This window comes from Zootermopsis nevadensis, unplaced genomic scaffold (genome assembly GCF_977971745.1).
Source record: "Zootermopsis nevadensis isolate Lab colony 2312 unplaced genomic scaffold, Znev_1.0 Znev_ptg000017l, whole genome shotgun sequence".
Classification (NCBI taxonomy): Eukaryota; Metazoa; Arthropoda; class Insecta; order Blattodea; family Termopsidae; genus Zootermopsis; species Zootermopsis nevadensis.
The window spans coordinates 18,171,987-18,195,382 of NW_028259149.1; the positions used below are offsets into that span (position 1 = coordinate 18,171,987).

General features: G+C 39.0%; 1 protein-coding gene across 14 annotated transcripts; it reads right to left on the reverse strand.

Annotated features, from left to right (window-relative positions):
* Nucleotides 1-565: 565 nt before the first annotated feature.
* Nucleotides 566-23,247, reverse strand: l(3)L1231 (zf-C3Hc3H domain-containing lethal (3) L1231). 14 transcript variants are annotated; one of them, XM_022073974.2, is made up of 11 exons: nt 22,681-23,027; nt 18,517-18,610; nt 17,573-17,717; nt 16,236-17,284; nt 15,238-15,565; nt 14,280-14,517; nt 12,979-13,168; nt 12,393-12,503; nt 11,606-11,809; nt 10,544-10,753; nt 566-2,739 (listed from the first exon to the last, which is right to left on the reverse strand). In XM_022073974.2, exons 3-11 carry the CDS (start codon nt 17,626-17,628, stop codon nt 2,708-2,710), a joined length of 2,418 nt encoding a protein of 805 aa, XP_021929666.1. In that variant the 5' UTR covers nt 17,629-17,717; nt 18,517-18,610; nt 22,681-23,027; the 3' UTR covers nt 566-2,707. The 14 variants fall into 14 exon arrangements, with proteins under 14 accessions (XP_021929666.1, XP_021929667.1, XP_021929655.1 ...); XM_022073975.2 differs by having other exon boundaries at nt 566-5,921; XM_022073963.2 differs by adding an exon at nt 20,121-20,300 and having other exon boundaries at nt 566-10,753.
* Between the last annotated feature and the right edge of the window lie 149 nt (nt 23,248-23,396).

A 23,396-nucleotide genomic window follows, 5' to 3' on the forward strand; every position in this document is an offset into this window, starting at 1 on the left:
TCTTTTACGCAAAGGCATCTCCATGACTGCGTGAGGGTTTCTGAGTCCCAGCTGGGCTCAAACACAAGTCACCTCAAGTGAGACAAATGGACAAAGTGGCACTGGAGCAGGGTTTCCTCCGAGAACCTAATCTTTTCCCCCGGTAATCATTGCACTAATGTGCCATACTCATCTAATGCCTAGTGATAAGTGTTGGTCTCTGAGCAAGACAGTTCCTCAGTATTCACATGGAAACCTAACCTAACCATTAATTCCACAAAGCAACTTCACTCTCTCCTTGCACCCTCTTTCTAGAACTCGTTGGCTTTCACAGACCAGACAGTCGACTCCCCGCAGAGGCAGTGAAAATTTTCTTCTTTACTTCCTCCCAGACAGTGAAACCTCAAAAATGTACTGCATTTTGGGGGGTATAAAACACACAGCAGGGAAATTTGTAGGAAAAGAAAATACACTACACTTTCAGGCTATAATATACCTGCGGACTTCAGGCAGTATTAAAAATAAAAATTCTTACACTATAAATTATGGTAGGTACAGGGCCTTTCCTTGCGGCAAAAAAAAGAAAGAAATCACATTCATTTATTTAGTATTTGGTCTGACAATGTACGAATATTTTACTCTGACGTATCCCGCGGCATGATGCCTCAGTGCCGGGATCTTACCTCATAACTAATTCATAACAGCTGACTGGTCACTGTGATGAAAATACAACCGGTAAAAGCACAGAAGTTGTTTCCTATAAAAATATATTTATATATATTACATACACATATACATTTTCTCTCACATCCAGTCTATAAGCCCCAATATGGGGGTATGCAAACATTTACAGTAAGGTAATGACAAATATGCACTACTACAGGTACACAACTAGAAATGCTAACACATCCATCCGGTACCTAGAACTTCTTTAATGCTAGCAAAGATTCCGACTAAACTCCAGACTGACGACAGAGAAAACACTGTTAGGATGCTCTAGTTCGCAAAAACAAGTCTAACCAATTCCTCAAGCCACTACAGACATTAAACGTGTCTGGATAATTAACCCTCATACTCCACACGGAGTCGTATTTTACCACGATACATTATTCTACGTACAAATTGCAGTGGCGTGATTCACTATGGTCTAGTTGTGTTATCATTTCGCTTTCTTCCATACATATTTAACCAACCAAAAGAATATTCTATTTAAAACCAATAATGTGTAAAACACTCTGCTACGGAGAGAGAAAATAAATTGTGACAGCACATTGAAAAAAGTACGTAAATCTACATTTCTGACAGAAGGAAATGTGATGAGCTTATCTTAAAAGTACGTCAGCAAACAGTAAAGAAACCGAACGAACTGGAAAGGGGAGTGATTTGTATTTTGTGACTGCAATGTACGAAACCAGACTATATTAGTACATGACCCTTTCCATACTGAATTTATTTTGGAAAATAAATGCTTTCGTTTCAAAGTACCTTTACATCGTAGGAAATAATTTTCATTAACAAAAATCACTTACCTTGAACTGCCAGTAGACAAACAGTTTACTCGCACTTCAAATACAAAAAATGTTAAGAGCAGAAGTGACTCATATTTCTGAGCAAGAAATTTTGTTCATGGATGGAAAGGGTCATTAAAATAAAATTATAGCCCACAAATTATTTATCACCATGAAACAGAAATGAAGGACGTGACCTACCCAAGATCAAGAGAATAACTCAGTCCGACCTCACACAATTCTTCTCAGTGGGGTATGAAGGTTAAAACTTCACATCTCAACCATAATACTTCACACATTGACATCAACTTCACCGTACAGAAAATACTTGGATAAAATTATGACTAAAGAATTAGCACTAACAACAATGTCTGACTTCAGAGATAGACAGTGAACGGACTTACGACAAATGCATCACGAGAAAAATTCATCTTCCCCGCCATTACACGCTGACGTAAATGCTACGACAAATGTTGACGCCAGTCGCCATTTGATTACGAGAAGCCACAGATATTAATTTAGCTCTGCTCCCTCTAGTCCACGCTCGATCAACAGAATCAGACGAAATGAGGCATCTGTCGTATTTTCAAACGACCTGGGACCCCGTAAAATCAATTCGAGAAGCCGTTCACTGACACCCTGTATTACAAAGTGCTTTGGAATTGCACAATTACACACCCTGAGTGTTGAAATGCTACAGACCAGGTAAGTACAGCAGTACCAATGCCAGCATCAGTTAACAACCAGTACCAACTCAAACAACTAAATTACACTAAGTAATATACAAAACAATTTTGAATGAAAAATCAAGAAAATTAGTACATCTGTTACGAAACAGAGAAACTATGATGTAAAATTAGTAGACCTTTAACATATGTGATACCTGCATTTGCCACTGCAAACAAAGTAAGAGGTACCTCTGCTTACCAGAACTTGCTTTACTTTTACCATAATTACTCATCATTACAATAACACCAACAACGCTTACTAATGAGTCGTGAGATAACTGTACGTGACTCAGCATTACTGAAATGTGGTCCATAAACGTACGATTAAAAAGAGGATGTAAGGCAAATTATTATGTAATATAAATAGACCTCTGAAAAATAGAACTGCGTGTTTTAACGGATGTCCACGGGTACAGAAGTAATCCCTTATTGATATCGGTTTTGAACGTCGCCGAATCCACCACGGCTGGCCGATCCAACCTCCGTGGGGCATCAAGAAGGGTGAAGATATTGTGAGAGGAGCGCTAGATGTGGAAGAGACAGAAGATATCAGCACTACACAGACACCGTCCACTTACAGTGTTCAATTCGGACGTCACGGGATGCCAATACATTTTGAAAAAAGTACAGCACTGACAAAACCCAATCAAAGCTTGACAGACGCTAGATAAAGGCAGAAGCTGGCGTAAGTTTGTTTTATCACCTTTCCTCTGCATTGAGTAGTAAAAAGACTTATCAAGCCACAAAAGCTTCGACTTGTTACCTAAAATTTTTGTTTGACATTTTCTTAATTACTCCACAGGACGACTAAGTTTTAGGGCAGACCTACATATGCACCCTGCAGACATGCAACATCCCTTCATCTGTTTCCTGAAATATGACAACAGGGGAGAAAAGAGAACCGATATTCACACATCAAAATATAAATGGGCCATGAACAGACAGATGGACACAAGCCCATTTTCATGTAATTCCTTAAAAACAGTCAGCATCATTGACTCAATGACTTGTCACAAAATCGTCACCGATTACACATCATTCAGGTTTACATTATGAAACATTTTCAAGCATTCCCTGCACAAAACTGAAGGTGAACATCATCTTCGGGGCACATACACGCGCGTCTGTTACAAAATTCCTGAATAATCACAAATACTGAATTTTGTGCTCGATACATTTACTTCGTAGCAAATAATAATTTAAGGTAGGAGACAGTCTTGAGATAACACTCTGTATTCTCATTCAGAGGGCTCTGAGTTTGATCTCTGGTCAGATCTGTGTGTGGACATTTCTACTTACAGACTGAAGCCTTCAGAAACTTTAAAAAAGAAACGCACACCAGATAATGAAATTCACCCTATGGGCGCCCCTCCACCAACTCAAAAATTTATTCCGCACTTGCACATGGTCAGCAAAGACCAGGAATTGTCAGTGCGTATGATCCCTGGGGAAATCAGACCTCAATCTGCCATGCAGTAAAAATTTAAGTGTTGTTTAATTTTACTTGGTATATAGAGTTGCAGGTCATCAAATGGTAAGTCAATCATGAAGAGTTTCCTGGAAAGGATGGGGATGTTTCTACGAACCACAAATTTCTGGTACGAACCCAGAATTTCTCATGGGTAAATGGCAAAATCCTCAAGAAGCTCGGTCAGGACAGCTGGCTCAATGCTGGGAACGTCTCACTGCGAGACAGGAATGCCATCACAAGTTCGGTGGCAACGGTTCTCTCCGATTTCATATTAAACGTATAAATAATATTTTATTTCTCATGCAACCGTCTCGAGTTAAAATGAGGTTTTAAGAATAACAACATGAGCCATACCCTCCAAAAACTCAGCTTCATACCTGCGCTCAACAATGACGACCAACCCTGTGTCGCATATTACAAACAGAGGTGTAAGATACTTCAGTTCGTAATATGTTCAATATTATACTCATACAAAATAGACCGCACCCCCCAACAGTCATTCAAATTCTCCACACATTTTTAAGTACAGAGTGCGCCATTTAAAATACAACCCAAGAACAATCACATATAACAGTAAAAAAATAAAATTAAAAAAGCAGGTCCACGTCCGTTGCCCAAATGACACTTAAGTCAAAGTCACCCTGGTTCCTGGGCCACTGCTCACCCATACCCATTTCAAGCAGTGCATCGACTGCGACAACGAGACGCGGCTGGAAGAATTCAACATTGCCACCAGTTCCACACTTTTCTGTAAAGTGGTTCGTGTGTAGCAGGGTTGCATTTGAAACAGAACATTCTGTACATAGTGGCGAACGGAACGCCAATAAAACAATGTCCGAGAAAGAGACTACGTAATTATACGGAAGCACACGCCATACATACATTGGTAATGACGGTGGAACATTAAAATACACGAGACAACAAAGGCTAGTGCCAGGGTTACCATAAAAAATTTAATAAATACAAAGTGTTATTTGTCAAATCAGTCATTATTCATGAACCAATTCTTTTTCAACCATGCACATTCTTCACATTTAATTTAGTCTATTCCTAATTATTTACAGAAATAATGTTGCTTTATATTACACTACCGTCAATGTATGAAACGAGAGAACCAGTATTAAAATGTCAGCATGAAACTATATACACACATGAGTACGCTGTAACACGGATGAAGCTCTCCAATGTAAGGGATGACGAGTCGGACACGTCCTATCACTGTGACTCACATCCCTCCTCAAAACGTACGTTACGTCACAACAGACAACAAACAGTCTTGGCTTCTGTGAAATGCAGATCAGAGACATTTTAAATGTTCCTAACAGTAGCCGTTTCTTCTCTTACCAAATACAAACCACTTAGCACATCCAAAAACTTACAAATATTCTTCTTTCACCAGTTACCATCATTCATTATAAACATCTAATAACCCCCTTCACTCCGTTAAATGCCTACTCTCTACTGTAACATAGCAAATGGCATGAATCGCTTACACGTCAGAAAGTTTTGTGTCTAAAATTACCGAACAGATTCGACAAATTTTGGTATTGGGGGGGTTCGCGCTAATAACAGACATGTCACGTAATTCTGAATCACATTTTCCCAAACATGTGAACATACTTCACATAAAGCTCAGGTCTAATTTCAAAATAATACTTTTCAAAAAAGAACAGAGCGTATAAAATGTTTATACATGACATAAAATATACGTTTCATACCAATACACAAAACTCTAGTATGAAACATTTTTCAGAGCGGTCAATAAGGAAAAGTGACTTCTGACTGTGAATGGCGTAATGCTTTGAAATAATCTATCTGTACCTACAATAAACAAACATCAAAGCCAATCACATACGCAAAACAGCAATGAAGACACTTGGAAAACGTGCGCACGACCGAAGCACAGCTACCCGCCACTGTCCACATAAGAAAAGATCTACAAAATGCCGACACAGTAGAAAGAGTCTCGTGTCAATCCAAGGACAAGCACATCTCAGGTCACATGGACTGTTCACTATGGCTAGCCTGAGTAAAATACTCAGGGAATTCATACAATTTACTTGAACGCATAACCTAGGCATAATGTCGTACGCATTAGCCAGCGTAACCCCTCCCCCAAAATCACATTGTATTTCTGTCTTTCTCCTCTTTTCTATTTCAATGTAATCTGTCCTTGACAAGAAGTCAATGTTTCCACCATGATGCAGTGAAGACAACTGTTGTCAGATTATAGCACTGAAACAGTTAAATAATTTCCTGGATCAGTTCTAAGAATGTATTATCGTATAAAAGACCTAAAGCTAATCACGTGCATTATTCAAATTCTGAACATGAGTCCAATTTATCCCCTACAGAGAAATGTCCTAGTCACATACAAAAACTTGGCTCATTTTAGTCTCAGTAAAATAACAAAAAAATAAGTAAACAAAATAATATTTCAACATGAAAGTGCAGCAACTTCAAAATCAACACAAATGCGTGCAATTTCGTAGTTCCACTCATTTGTACACAATGCGTCTGAAATGTGATACAAACACTCGATCCTCTGTGATAAAAGTTAGGAACACAATGCTCTAAATCAATCACAGCGCACATGGACGCTCATGCTACCACATGACAGCTGACACTCAATAGAATGAGAAAAAAATCACACTGATTTATGTTTATCACCGCCAAGCGCATGATAAACACCCAAATTTCGAACGTGGGATAACAAAGTAAGGGCACTACTTATTAAAAGTAACACATTCAATGATCAGTCTGCAACAAGCATCAAACACAAAAAAAATGTTAAGAACATCTTTTTTGTGTTTTAACATACATCATACAAACAGAGGAAGTCCAGAAATCTTGGAGACACGTAAAAAGTGCAGCACAGGGAAAACGTTCCACGCTGATGAAAGACTCTCTCTCGGGTTACAAGCCACATCAGGTGGTTTATTCACCATTCAGCCACCTGACATGGCTTGTAACCCGAGAGTCTTTCATCAACTTCAGTCGCTGAGAAAGCTTCACTTTATACATGTACCATGTTGTTTACACAAGTTCATAAAATGTTAGGCACTGTACGATCTAAGTTTCCACAGTGGTACGAATATTGAACACCTTACAGGTTGCCGTACCATAAAGTATTTTGGCACACGGTAACCTGGAAGATCATCAATATGTCTTCAAACTGAGGCAGAAAGGGAATGAACTGAATTGTAACCTCTGTCTCTCCAGACATTATTAACACTGCATTTTCACCCAAATGACATCATGACCTTACCAACATTGCACAAGACATTAGAACACTACATTTTGTGTTGAAGATTCAAAGTCCCCCCCCAAAAAAATTACAATGTCTGGAATGAGTAAAAAGGCTTACACAGGGCATTTATATTAATAAATGTCTGGTGCATTGAACTCTACCAGATACCAGCATCCAAAAAGAGTGGTCACACCAGGCTAATGTACGTACATTTAGTACATTCCTGAATACAAAGCAGACTCACATTTTGAAAGATTAAACTGCAGTGATGTCTTTCACGCATCAGATGCAGAAAATTTATCAAACTGTTTCTAAATATAGTAAACAACTATCAAGTATTAAATACTTTCTTCAAAATATCTTCCCCACTCTTACCATTTTCTTTAGGAGTATTTCCGAACAATATCATTTGCATTCATTTTCAACAGTAACTTCCAGTGCAAAACCTAAAAAAAAACTGAGGAAGGTTTCGGAGAAGAAGCAGAATAAATGTTAAATGTATTCAGGCAAATACAGTAGTTTTGTGGTTTAATTACCAATGCGGTTAGTAACTCAAGCTATATAGCAATGAATGATTAAAGTTCTAACGACAATGAGCATGAAGATTAAAAAATCATCATGACGATGGAGGCAGTAAGCACCTATGAAATGTCAGTTAACTTCTACCAGACTACATCCCAGAAAAGTCATCTTGATATAATAATTAATGAGTACTGAGTGTGAAAAGACGCTGTCATGGCATAATTTAAGGAACTGAGGAAAATCGGAAAGAGCCTTATTCAGGATAACTGGTCCTTAGACCAAGATTTGAACCAAAGACTTCCTGAATACAGACTTGGTTTGAGAATAAAGTGTGGGGCATCTCAAATATGAACAAAGAGTGCCAACCAGAACATTCAATGTTGGGTAAAGCATGAAGAAGTTACGACAAATTATGTAGATCTTGCACTGTACTCTAAATCCTTCAGATAATTTAGTGCGGAAATTGATGTGAACTACAATGATAATGAGTGAAAACAAGAGTCCATTACATCCATCCATACCGCAAGCTGTAAATACCAGGCTCCAAAATATTACAAACCAGGAGCGCAATCAATTACATTTCACTGCTGCAAATTTTCAGTAATTTATCCCATTCTTCCAATAAACTTACTCTTTAAACAAAGTATAAAACCACATTTCATACAGATTTTCTGCCGGAACTGAAACTCGCAGAGACTCAGCTCTTAACGCTCATTCAATTTAGACCGCAATTTTACGAGTGCACGGAAGGACAGCAGTCTTTTGGCTCAATAATACTTGTTCCTTACTGTGTCTGAATAAGTCATCTACAAAAATCAATAAAAAAGGCAAAAGAACATGTATATTCTGACTCTCTATAGTAATTTCTTTATGCCTGCAGTATAAGAGCATTACTTGTTACCCCCACATAAAAAAATGCAATCTCCTGTCAGTTTGTACAACAAAACCTGGAGTCCACATCCACCCACCTTCATGCTTCATCGCCTGTACCACTTGAAGGATTTCTATTCAATTTGGTATCGAGTACAAAGTGTATAAAAATATACCTCATTAAGACCTATAATTTTAATTTTTAATGTTGTGGTGAATATTTTCTCACATATAGCGAGCATCCACAAACTGTTATATCCCCGTTGATCAGATGCATCAACAACAAATTCCCAAGCACAATAAACAAACATCAATAATGACAAAGGATTCAGAATTGAAAAGAACACTGAAATTAAAACAACACAGATCAGCCTTGTTACATGCAAAAAGGCTCATAACAATATAACAGAATTTAACAAGAAAAAGTCTTGCACTGTGAGATTAATGCACCTGCACGTCAGTACCTGGCAAGCATGACCAAAAGCGAGTCGTACGACAAAATAAATTTCTGCCTACAATGATAAATATTTAACTGAAAACAGTTAACAATATGCACCACTCAGCCATTTGAAATGTGGTTCCAAACTCTGCTTTGAAAGCATCTTGTAAAAAGAAAGACAAAACATGAAGAGGAGCAGGTAGTCATCACAATGAGATGGTTCAGGGACGCAACACAACAAAATCAAATTATTCCTTTGGTAAAATCACAAAATAAAGCCTATCTCTTCTTAACTGTGAGAAGTCCCAAGATCTCCAAACTACTTTCACTTGCTTCTTACTATAAAACGTGCGTTTTTCCTCGTCCACAGGTTAGTCACAGGAACCAAGACAGTCTTGAAGCTCTCAGTTGGGAAATTGTTTCCTAACACATACCAAATTAAGTAAAACCGTCTCAATGCGACAGCCTGGCAGCTGTTCATTTGACACACACGCACAAACACATACACTGGCTTTACGTTTACAATAATACTTCTGGACCTCCAACATAAGAGTAAGTAAGGCCTTATTCACAATTATGGCTTATCCATAAGACACAGCATAAGACACAAACCACTGGTACATGTATCGTGCATGAAGGTGACACATTAAACTGTTCTCACGGCCGAAACGTCAAAACCGTTTGGCAGGAGACGTTTATATCAAAAGAATGCCTTGTGAGTAACAGAGAAGACAGGCAAATGCAAGACTGCTGGTGTGAACTCTTTCGGGACCCGTCAGATTTGGTCCAACGTTTCAGAATTATATTAAACTCTAACGATTAAAAATGGGGCTGACGGCACGTCACGTTCAAATGACTATACTGTACACGAGAGTTAAGCGTGTCCCTGTGACGTATGCAGCCTGGGAAGTCACGTGATGCACTAAAAATGTAGTGCTTGTTCTAATTTGATATAGACTTTACTGGTAATATTTCACAACATTGGAAGTTATAAAATAGTCAGTAATGACAAAATACATAAATGAATAATACTACAAACAAAAGAGCAGCAGAAAGCAACAAAGACATGTAAGAAATATCTTTGTCCACTAAAAAATTGGAAAAGGGGGGGGTGCATGTGCACATCATCACTTGCCCACTGGCCGCCTATGACACAAGTTTTTGTTTAAGCGAACAGTATAATGAATTCCTCTCGGACTACCAGCCGTGTCAGGCGGTTTAACGAAAGCTTCAGATCATACATAAGCGTACAGTAGTTCAAATAATCGTCATCAGTCTAACGTTCAGAAAATCAAGTTCCAGTCCAATTTCCAAAAATCTAATAATTAAAAAACATAAGCGGAAATTTATACACGTTATTTGTTAAAATGACTGCACATTGGTCAATGGTCAAACACAGTCTAAGATTCAGACAACCACATTTCACGCAGAATCTGACTTACAATTTGATCCTGGCATGTGTTCAGGCCCTCTAAAACACAATCTGAAGTCAGACTGTGACTCAAGTCTTATGCCCATGCATTATGGTTACGCTAACAACGTAAGTGTGGCCTTACCAACAACAAGATCCCTTACACCAGATCTATTTTGTGGGGAGAGGCAAAATGGGCTATGACGGCATATCAGTCTGGGTCTGTATAGATATGGTAGGGGCCATACCGGGGGTCTCTACTACAGGATGAGTTATGGGAGCCATGATGGCACCAGCATGTGGGGAGTTTACCACATAACCATTATGGTGGTGATGGTGGTACGTGGCAAACACTGGTACAATACCTGGTACAGCTGGTATCACACTCGGCACATCAGTAGGAAGTTGCGCTAATGTCTGTACCAGAGCGTGCTCATCCATCAGAGTGTCCACAAGCAAGCCTTGAGTCTGCGACAGTTTCTCTAAGGATTTGACATCCTTGTCGACAGCCTCCAGGGCCCGCTCTAACTCCTCTGTTTCCTCGCGCGTAGGCTCGTACTGTCCGTTCTTATCTTCTGTGAACAAATAAGCGGAGGTCGCACACGTGCACAGACACAAGGTACAGCGTTAAGACATTTTCAATACAAGATAATATTCAGACACCAACGTAAAAACTACAAATCCACTGCTCTTGTTTTACATGACAGTAATCAGAACAGGTTTCTGCTGTTTCACGGCTATCCATCCCGACGGCAAGTGCTGGGAAATATTATGATACTTCGGGAATCAGTAGACTTTGTAAGACCGTGTTTAAAAATGGATGGAGATAGGAAGGAAAAATATTACTTCCTAATCCACATACCTGAAAGAGTTAGAGACTGAAGTACACAGAAATGTCTAGAGAGACAGAACTATTTACATCTAAACAACCACAAGCTTCTCAGTGCTATTACTAAACATCACTTATCTTCAAATCACAAGGTTTGGAAACGCACGGTCTCCTCTTACTATTACCATTTCCTCAGCAAACTTCAAACTCACTACCAGTATCAGCACATTCTTCTTTGTCCCGACTGGAAATTGATCTGTTAATTATCCAACACAGACATCCATAACTAATCCTTCCAGAGTCCACCATCTTGGCACGACTTCACTTTAATTTTATTTCTGTAATCTAAAATGGGAAATAATGAATCACAATATCTACAAGAGTTCGGTCCGTAAGACAAGTGGAATTCAACGCAGACAAACGTTTTAAAAGGAATGACCCAGCGTGAATCAGATTTATTTCAAGAGTCGTCACTTCTCAATGTTTCCCATATCTCTAACAATTCATCATTCCTAACCACCCAATAATCCAATATTAACGCAGAATAATTACTAAACTGCCAAGGTCCTGACTTAAACCGACCGTGCTCAGCATTTACCTGTGAAAAGGTCATTAAAAGCATCAGCTGGAATCTGGTTAAGAACATTAGTGAGGTCATGCTCCTCCAGGAGTCTGGATGCTTGGTTAGCCAGCTCCGCCGTGTCCAACGGCAGCTCCTCAGCCATGGCAAGCACTTCCTCGACCTCCACTTCTACCTGCTGCTGCTGCTGCTGATGGTGGTTGTGGTGGTGATGATCCAGACCTGCGCACACACACACACAACCCAAATTAATTCCACAATTCAAAACTCCACACACATAAAAATACCACAACCTTTATATTTAACACCAGAAATTCACCAAGTGATTTCTTCCCAAAAGGCTAATGTCTCAATCACTACCTGAGAGTATTTTGCTTATTTCTTCTTCACCACACACAACATGCACACAGTTCCAGCAGGCTGCAATCTTGCTTTTGTCAAGTAGAATCCCTTGTCCTATAAGCTCTTAAACATCAATATTTTTGTAATCAGTTTGCATGTCACTGCCACTCCATGAATGCCCGAGTATTCTCTGAGCTGAACACTAACTGTCAAACGTTACCTGCTGTCGGCCTCTGTTCACGTAATCTTGATATACAACATTCATATCAAACATTCATAAAACGTTGTTTCAGAAAAGAAAAACAAATTTCTTCCATTCCCTTCTGTGTAAAACAATGTTTCATTTCTGATTCGATTCAATCATTTACTGTCAAGTCGCAGTTTCAATGTAAAGTTTAGGTCAACGAAGTGAAGCTTCTCAGAAACAGACCTTCAAGGTATTGTAACAGCGAAGGCCACTTACTTTGGTGTTCCTCTTTCACAGGTTCCTGAGCCATAATTAAATTATCCACTGCCTCGTCCTTCACGTAAGGTTCCACACTTTCTGCCGGAGATGATGCTTCCACACTCATTTCTGAAACCGTCACATTCGCGTAATGAACTTCGGTAATCACATATGAAGGAATGAACTGTATGTAAAATTCTGCATCTCTATGGGCAAATGATGACAACATCAGTAAGGATGTTAAGAACACTTCCAAATCTTGCATCAAAAAAGTGTGCCAATAATCTGAAATGTGTACAAAATATGGCTTCAGAAATATGGGAAACTGGCTGCAAGAATTTACTAAAACCAAATGTGTTCTACACAAATTTCATGGCCCACTAAGCGGTCAAGATGGCGGAGACAAAAATATGTAATTACTTGTCCATCAGAGAACAAGAAAATGGCTACTACCACCACCACCACAAAAAAAATTATGTATTAATAAAACTTTTACAAATCAAAAAATATTTAGGACTCCTGAGAGTTCTAAGTGACAGACATAAGACACAGAAGATGAAAACTGAAGTACAATATAAAAAATGTGGGACACTCAATTACTCACCACAAGGTTCCTCTTGATCAACCTGTACATCCAATGAGCCAGAAGAGGGAGGCTCTGATGGGCGATGTACCCTACGCTTCTTCTTCCCTCGCTTACTGGGCCGAGTCATGGCCGATGGTTTGGCCTTCTTACGCACTTTCTTTGGTTTTATTTCTGCACACATCTTGTCATAGTTGTCCTGGAACAAGCCCTGTCATTACCTCTTCACTGATTAAATGTTCCATGATCATGTACAATCATTCAAATAAATTCTCCATTCCAGAGGCTTTCAAACTGTGGTACAGAACAGAACTGTTACTTCATTACAGCTAAGTTCACGTTTATATCGAAGAAGGGAAAACATCAAGAGCAGAGTAAAAGCTCAGAAAAAGACGAAATCTGACAAGAAGGCTGACAAATGGTTACTTGATACGTTAGCTCTAAAGCGATTTTTTCCGGGCATAAAATGTATACTGTGGCCGACCGGTGACCCTCACCCCACTCCAGTAAAACAAATTCGGGATGATGACAGATGATACAGCCTGTAGACAAGTTTGAAAACCTCACACGTAACACAATTGAAATTTAATATTATCAAAAAGGCTATATAATTCCTAAATATCTTCAGCCATCTGGGGCAGGAATGAAGCAGAAATAAATATAACTTTATATAGTCAACACTGAGAGTTTTCCTCCGGGGGCTTCCCCGGTTTCTCCGTGGCATTCACACACAGAAGAAGGCAATGGCAAACCACTTCTGGATCATCTGCCAAGAACGTATATGAACAGGTCCCAGTCCGAGAAAAGGATGGAAGGATCCTGTTCATATGGACCTGTCGTCAGACAGAACACTAAATAAAAAATAAATAGTCTCGCCATCACTTATGCTTTTCTTGTTTGGCAGATATCAGCAAGGTAATGATAAGAGTCAATTTTAGCAAAACATTATATACAACTATACACAGTATACACTTTAGATCTACTGTTCAATGCCCTTTACAGAAAACTGGCTCTTCATTTCAGGAACACAACAGCATCAACGAAGAACTGACTGAAAACATACTTCCTTAAGGAATGAGGGAGCAGGTTATTCAGTTCAAGTCTACGTACACTTTCACCGTTTCATAAAGCATTCACACAAAAGTCAGACCGTATCCATGTACCATTTGTAGTCATTATTTTGTTACCAATGGAGTCCTAGATCCACCTCTGCACTTCTGAGTATCAGCACGTTAAAGCAATCTTGCATTAAAACAATGCTCACTATAAGCCACTCTTTCACTCCCTTTTGTATACAAGCTTATATAAAGATTATGACTAACCCGTTTCCTGGCATGCTCCATGCAGAGAGGCAGCTCATGACAGATGTCAAACACTGGCACGCAGCACTGCGTGTTGTCCGAGAACTTGGCCGTACAATGTTCAAACAGGAGTTGATCCACATTATACATGATGTGCCTGACACAGTGCTGTGTGCACGGAAGTGCTAGGCTGGAGCATGCATCAATTTCGCCTTTCCTGTAGCTGCACGTTCGTTTCACCAACATCGTCAACTTGGATCTGCAGATACACGTAAGTGAAGTGCACCAACGATACAATTAATTTTACGCCACAGAGATCACAAATGCTATTCACTCAAAATTTTGTTTTCTTGTTACGGTGGAGTACAAACCTACTCAAACCCTATTCAGTGCTTATATCAACGATTCTGTAAAAAACATGGGTGGCTTCCTGGTAAAAATTAGTAAAATAAGGATTGTTACAGGTAACTAAGAACCAATGAGGAGAATTTAGGTACAACTTGTGATGGATGTTTTGGCGTGCAGAAGAATTGTAGAAATGGCAGTTACGTAGAGTAGACATAAATATCAAATTCAAGAAATATTACAAATTAAAAGTGAGAATCAAAAGACCCAATAGTTCTTGTCCTGTTAATAAAGATCTTCAGCATATCAAAGCAGCACACAGCAAGACACAATTTAGTACAAATAATCTCATTATTAGAAAGTTCTGGTAACCATGACACTTTCAATTTAAAACTTGGAGTACCTTTCATGACTGCAGAAAGAACTGCCGACCATTAAGTTTAAAAGTCGAGCAACCTCAACCTGTAGCCTTCCACATTCATACAACATGTATTATTTCTCTTTATTTTCATTAGACATTTGCATAACAGATATGGCGTCTCCATTTGGAATTTATAAAATGCATACAAATTTAAAAATATACGTCAATGTGAAGTACAATGTCATATGTCATTGTTAACACAGTCATGCCAACCTGTTGTGCCTCATATGACTATGACAGCTCTGCCCGTGCTGCGACAACTGCACGAAGAGAGCCGCCTGACTAGGATGCATCCGCGCCGAATCCAAGAGAGCTTCCACCAGCACATTCGAATGTTGATTTCTCCCGTAAGGGCCTAACTGGGGTGTAGGCATGCCCCTCCAAGTCTGGTTCACCCTCCTGCGCAGTTCTGCTCTAATCTGCCCCAGACGACTTTCACGCTCACATGCTAACCCAGACTCCAGGAATGCAGAGAACCAGTGCCTCTGGTGGACAGGCGCTTCCTCTAAGTCACTCTCCTCACTGTCGGACACCTCCACACCTGCAGTCAGAATGAGGGCAAATGAGGAACCTATCAGATTTGCGGTTCCCATGGAGGGAGAAACGTCAAATGTCGAAGTCACCGTACAATCTTGTAGGTGCTGAAGTTGGCCTTCTGGATTGTAATGGCACGCAGACTGTCAGAAGATGCCATCTGCAAGCTAAGGAATGATGTCCAAAACACCAGTGAGTGCTATACAAATGGTAACTAATTCCATAGCACAGGCAATTTAGTATTTCCACAGTTCAAAAACTTTTCCACTTGTTACAAACCTAGAGAGCACATCACATGACTACGAAATTAAGTTGTCAATAAATACGAAGAACTAAGTGAGATTTTGGGTTCATATAGTGGTAAGTATGAAGATGGCTGTCTTCTGGGTTATTGTGCCATGTTTGGTAGAAAACTGCTGATGTTTCAGAAGTGCTCACCGCCTGATGATGGAGGGTGCATGTCTGAAATGTCAGTAAACGTCTATCAGACTACATGACAAAACTTATGATAGCCATCTCTAACAAATGAGTAGCTTCATCCTCTTCATAAATAAGGGCGAACACAAGTGCTTTAAAGTTTGCAATACTACCTAATAAATACATGTCATGCCCTTTTAGAAGCAGGCAGGCGTGAGGTTTAACAAGAACACAATAGCTTAAAATGCGTGAAATGTTACCTAATGGATACAGATCCTGCCTGTACTCCCTCAGTGCCTTCTGTACCGACTGTATCCGCTGCAATGCTTCATGTCTTGGCACTTCATTCTGCCTCGAAATGACTTTGCATCTCCTTCTCTTGCTAGGAATGGTGGCCATCACCGCGTGGGACGAATGATTCAACATCTGAGGTCTGTAGGTAATCGCGTGTCGAGATGATAAGGGAGGACTTTCCGACTCTTTCTTCAGTAACACCTCTGGTTTGAGTCCCAGCAATTGTTCTTCTAGCAAACTCCTCTCACGCTGAGGTGGCCATAAGCCCCGAGCACCGGAAATGTTCTTGCCTGTACTGGTAGCAGTAGAGGCGGCCAATGAGGTGCCGTGAGGAGACATGTCAGAGCTTCGACCTGATGTCCTAACTTTCCTATGTTTGCCTATAACTTTGTTCCTAGCTATCTTAGCTTGTAATCTATTCATTGTCTTAGAACTCTCATCATCCAACACCTTTTCACCAGCACTAACAATGTTCTTTGGCTGTATCTGAGGAGTCACAGATGGGTCCAACCCCAAAGAATTTGACGAAAATAACTGTCCAAGAGATGCTGACAGCGCCGGATATAATCTTCCAATATTTCCATCACTGCTATTTGATGTAGATGGTGACATGACTTTAACTGCATTGCCACTACTAGATTTTGGAGAGGCTGAAGGTTGTTGCACCTTAGACGTTAATGTAACACAGCGACGTGAGTAAGTATGATTTGGGTTTGGATTTTGATATAGATGAAGAACTTGGGGCTCAGGTTCACTGAATGCATAAGGATCATCTGGCTGATCAACAGATTCGTCCTTGACCGACGCTGCCACGTTGAATGCGCCTGTACCGGCACCAGAGGCTCCAGACTTCAGGAGAGCTTTCAGTCTGTCTGAAAACTTGAGGCGACCGTCCAGTGAAGGAGAAGTGGGCGATGGGAGGTCATCCTTGCTCGGTACCATTTTTGCCTTCTTGCTCTTGCACTCCTTCTTTGTTGCCATGCTAGCAGCCACCTGCATGTGACCGTTACAATACCTGCCAGTCAGAGAGTTCATCTATAAAGTTATGTTGTTACCAACAGAGATATAATGTTCCCTGAGCAATAGTGAACTGGTTGAGACATTCCTTGTTATGACACCTGAAGATTCAAACATACAGTGAGTAACTGCATGGTATAATCTATTTTAATGAGAAGTGTTTGGTGTGCGTTGCTATGTGAACTAGGTCGGATATAGTAGGTTAGATTTGGGAATACTTATCCGACTGGCAGTTGAATGAATGAATAAATGTCTCAATGAGAGTTGCAGAAAGTTCACAACACACCTTGCATTTCCTCCCAGGCCCAAATTGTACATTTCTGTTTCATTTTGTAGCATCATTTATCTGCTGACGTGGTCTCCCTGCAATCAAGCCGCGCACAACCAACAGAACAGCTCTCAAACTGCTTACTACCTCAGTCACCATTGTTCTGAAACAATCACAATTTCTCTGCCAAATTTCTTGATTTTCTCTGCATTCACAAGGGGGGGTCTCTGCCTCATGACCATAATAACAAACATAAAAAAATGCAGTTTCCATACTATAAATGTTGCTAGAGTGTCCAGTGTGACATTTCAAGGAGTTCATTGATAACAGAAAAACACAGAAACAGCGCAAGAAGTGTTAATTTCAAACTCAAGAACGATGAGAAAATAAAATAAAAAAACTTGAATACAAATATTTCCTGGGATCAGGCAAAGAGTTAAGTGACGTGGGTTCACTGTTTCCTAGATTCTTTTTCACACTGTTCTGTGGCATGGGAAAGTGTCCATGAATGGTGAGTACACAAAGATTAGGGCACAATCATGACATATTTCAATGTATGCTTATTATTCTGACATTCAACTGAAGAGACAGGAATACCAAAGAAACATGTCAGAATTGCAGCAGTCTGGTTGAGATTCAAAATGGGTAATCCTGAACACCATTAAACCAACCTCCTTGTTGGTGTAGGAAGGAAGAAGAGGGCTGGATGGACGGGTGTCACTAGATCAAAGAACGCTGCAATGCAGCTTAAAACACATTATTCATATCTTTAAATCAACGGGTGACTTAGAGATAAAAAATGACAGAATTTGTACTGAACACACTGGACAGACTGCAGCTACTCAGTATGGCTGTGACCATCACAGCACGAAACAATCTAAGGTACAAACCACACATCTGACACACACGACCACTGCAGAGCGAAACACAACTATCAAATAAAAGGGATCTACATTACTTACACTGATCATATATTTACATCAACTCTCCCATTTTTAATGCACATACTAATACTGCTATAGTTGAATGGACATATAAATGCATTTGTATCCATACCTGAAACAAAACAAGCTGTTTATCACACTAATAGGAATTATATAACACAGACAGTGGGTCTCAAAAGCGTTAGGGTATTAACCAGACAGGTATCAGCTGAACAATAACTTCCTTCAGTTTTTAAGTTTGCATTTCACTAAATATTTGGTTACACCTTGCAAACTTCAGTGGTAAATGGTAGGATGACAATGAATGATGAACTGAGAAGGAAGTGGGCAAGACCTAAATCAGGGATCCATTCCAGCCTTTATCTGTAAGGACACTAGAAGATCGCAAAAATATTAGTGACCTTGTGGGACAAGATTCAAACCCATACTGCTATTCACTAAGTAACAGTAGTTGGTCAACTGCATTAAACAATATAAGGTACAACAACTAAATTAAACCATAAAAGCTAAACAAGTTTTGTAAGGCTGAAAACAGGCAAATGATTGAACGCAGACCGCAGATAAGACTGAAACCTGTCATCGTTGAATCAGACATCAAGTGACTGGTGAGTCAAGAGCAAGGAATGACATCCTTCTGACCAATTCTGGACTTCACATGACGTGAGCTAGTACGTAGTTTCACCTTGTCCAAATGTATCGGCATACAGTTACGACCAAAAATGCTCTTCATAAAATTAAACCACATTGAACTGCAGTCAAAATTGCACAACCCGAAGAGACTGAGGAAGACTATGAGGTTTCTGTATAAACTGAGTGAATGTGATGATGTGCAGGCAATTAGCATAAAAATAAACAACCATGGAGTCAATGACCTGCCGACCTTTGTTTAGCCACGAAATCCATCTTCCAAAATGCAATAATCACTACGTGACATCAAGTTATTAATTACCTTCCTATACAGGTTACATCTGCAGATTTGTGTGAACATATGAATGGCAGAAATAAACAATTCTAAATCACCAAATCCAGTTATAACAAATCTTACATTTTACCTTGCCCTTTGAAGCTAAAGCTCGCCTAAATGATATTTAAGAATTCAATCCATACCACAAAGAAAACACAACACTTCACCATTAAAAAAGAACAACTGGTTAATTTTGTTTAAGGAAATAATCACTGTTTACACTGAGAATCACTCAAAAAAATGCAGCTACTGAAACCAGGTGGTACAAATATTTGCCAATAGGCTTTAAGGTGTTAAGAACCGCCACCTAAGGCCAAAGTTTATTTTTAAGAATCACAGACAAAGATTATGAATTATCAACAATAGCAACAAAAGCGTTCCAGCAGCAAGCACAGGTGTTTTTTGTGCATGACAAAACATTTCGGTTGCTTATCAGCGCAGGATGTGTTCACAGTCAGTGATGGAAGAAGCATTGTTATCCCACCATCTTCCTGGAAGGACAAAGGAAAACCACGCATAATTTCAGTCTCGGTTACCACTGTCCTTGGCGAGACCTGAATGTTACCATTTCACCCAACTTGCTCACTAACATTCTGATGGAGGTTTGATTGTTTCAACTTATGAGATTACGTAACAAAACACAACAGTTGTGTTTTACCTTATTTAACAATTCCTTCATAATCATACTTAAATGCAATGTTTATGTTTTCAGGATATGGAAGAAAGTGGTCATGGCCTATGTGAAGATCACATTCCAGCAACTGATTTGAAAGACTGAGACGAATCACGAACACTTGAGGACTGCTGGCCTTTAGACCGAAAAATAAATCCAGATGTCCTGAAAACAAAATAATGCTAAATGCTTGACTCCTGGTCTCAAAAGTCATCTGTTCCTTACAAGTTCTACAGCCAAAATGTTAACAAGCTTTGAAAGAAAGTTAAAATTAAATTCCACTTCACTTCTGCTCAACTGGCCATCTCTAATCAAGATGACATATATAAGTGTAGTTCAGTGATCTGAAACTGCGCTAATGTTTACACTGTACCTCTAATTGCATCATAATGTTTTCTTCAATCAAAAGCACAATATCACATTGAGGCGCCCATCCCAGTTTGTTCAACCCATTAACATATTGGGAAACAGCACACTTGATACACAACATATGACACATTAGTGTTACTACAAGAACCAAGAATTTCATGTCCGGTTCTGACACCCCAACCGCTCAGAAACAAGACATGTCTTCTGGGATGTTTTGCAGTGTGGTCTGGTATACACTGACCAATGTTTCACGGGTGCTCACAGCTGCCACCACCATGGTGATGACTCATCACCCTGATAATGGAGGCGGTAAGTAAGCCGTAGCCATGCGGTCTAAGGCATTATGCTTGGAACCGGTGATACGGAATGCGCGCTGGTTCGAGCCTCAGGAATAGAAATTTTACATGAAATTTTCGACCAATGTATGGGACAGGTGCCAACCCAGCATCATGAGGAAATTGGGGAGCTACAATGGGTAGCGTAATCTGGTTATGAAAACTAGCAATGGCTGGGGGATTCGTCGTGCTGACCACACGTCACCCTATAAATGGTTGGATGATCGTTCACCTCTGCTTAGGCACGAGAACATGAGGCCAGCAGTCAGCTAGTCGGCTTTGGTTCTCAGAGGGCTGTTACACCACAGATTAAAAATAAATTAAAAATGTACCTTGTTAACTCTCCTGCTCCAAGTTGGGGATCATTAATTCTGAAGCCCCCTTCAAAAGTGCGCAAAAACATTTTTTGTTCTAAACAAGTTTACATTGTCAGCAATGTGTCGCCTAAAAGAAAATTCAATATAAGTATATCTGCAAACTTATAGCAAACTTCTGTCTCAAAAATTCAAAGATGTATCTTGAGTTATAAGAGACATGATACATGTCTCTTTATTTAAAGACTCTTCTACCTTATGCCCACTTCACCTCAAAACAATGTAACCTGCTCTCAACAACAAAGACTCTGACAAATACGTCATTATGGATTTTCATGAAGAGGGGAGGGAACGTCATGTATTTCAACCTGCTTGTTTCTGATTGCATTATTTGGCTGGAAGACAGTCACACATAAACAGCAGTTTACTAGATTAAAAATCCATCAACCAATCAAGACACTTCCTTGGCTTAAGCCTATGAAGGAACTATGGAATGTAAACAAATTCTATTCTACTCTATAATAATCTTATAAACAAACATGCACGGCCATCTTTAAAATATAGTTTTCAACAAGTATGAAGAAATAATGTGACTGTTGGAAAATGCTGAAAATTGGAAAGCTAAATAAAACCACCAACTATTCTGTCCTCAGTACTTACCTAGAAATGTAAAACTTACAGAAGTACATTTTGTAAGACCAGAAATCTTCCAAATATCTAGATGAATTAGATGAGTTGGACATATACAACTCAAATATATGAAAGGCAAAAAAATTCATACAAAATTTTGTTGTGGAAACTTCCTGTGTATGAATAATATAAGGGGAAGGCTGTGACAGTATGAACTGGATAGACTGAGCTTGTCAGTGCTTTTGTATTAGAAATCTTCAACTTCAGTGGATTAAAAATAATTAAATGCTGGTGAAAGTAGTCCTTTGGCATACACATAGTCTTTAATGATAACAACAAAACAAGAAGTCAACTTTCATATGCAATGGAATGATTACATTGGCCTACCACGTTAATTACAAATTCAATACAAACTAAATAAATTTCATAATCCAGTACAAAAGGAATCAAAATACTACCCAAACAATGCAACTCCTACACAGACACAACAATTACTTAATCTCGAATGTTTTGGTAGAACATTCGAATTATGTGCGTGACATGTCTTTATCTAGTAAACTACAGAACTGCTCCTACTTAAATGGGAGAAAGTACAGTAATGTTACCTTACGAAAACGTCCTTTAAGTCCCAATGTACGATGCAAGATTTATACAGGTAAAGTGAAATTCAAGTGTCTAAAAGTTAGGTTAGAACTGTGAAATAGGTACTTTAATGCTTCGATTCAAAAATAGTGTTACTTCAATAAAATTAAAACAGAAAATAACTGCGTAATGTATTCAATAAACTAGTGCTGCGCACTATATCCGCACATTTCAAAACACAATGACCACTTTAAAAGTAAATATTCAGTCATAGGCCTAGACCAGGCTAGTAGGCCTATAAAGGGTGATACTTACTAGGGTCAGTGCTCAGTATTACGATTTTGTTTTCATTTAGGCTAATGCTCTTGAAACATACACAATTGTTACACGAAATATTATTTTTCATTAGTCCAAGAACTTGAGCTAAAGTTATTCACATAATCTGATAGAACTCAGAACAATTGTCAGAAATTTACAGCAAAATGGCTGCCGCGTAAGGATCCATTGTTATTTTTGTGTTGTAGGCCTTTACTTGAAAACATGCAATATCAACAAATACAGGGAACCAGGAACTTAATAGTATGAAAGAACGTTTACTACTAATTAAGTGGAAATGTAACATACTACATTTCCGATTCATATTCTTATACTTTACATTTTAAATGAATAAACCAAAGTAAGTTCGAACATACGTAATATGGGAGGGAAACCACATTTGTCGGTCATTAAACATTTCATTACATACTAATTTTGAAATCACCAGTTTAACTACAGAAACTTCAAAACTTAAAATATGTATGCATGCCAAAATATAATACGTATTGGTCCCTTCTACTGTGATATGTATAATAGTTTATCTTCAAGAAACGCACTACATTTTCAATTTCGTTCAGAAATTATGCACATTTAAATCTGGTTCGATATGTTTTACCTACACCTTGGTTTAATTCAGAAATTTAGTATGAAATGTAAATTAACGCGATAAAACATCAAAATTAAGCATAACTTTACATATACTACTCTCAAAACAT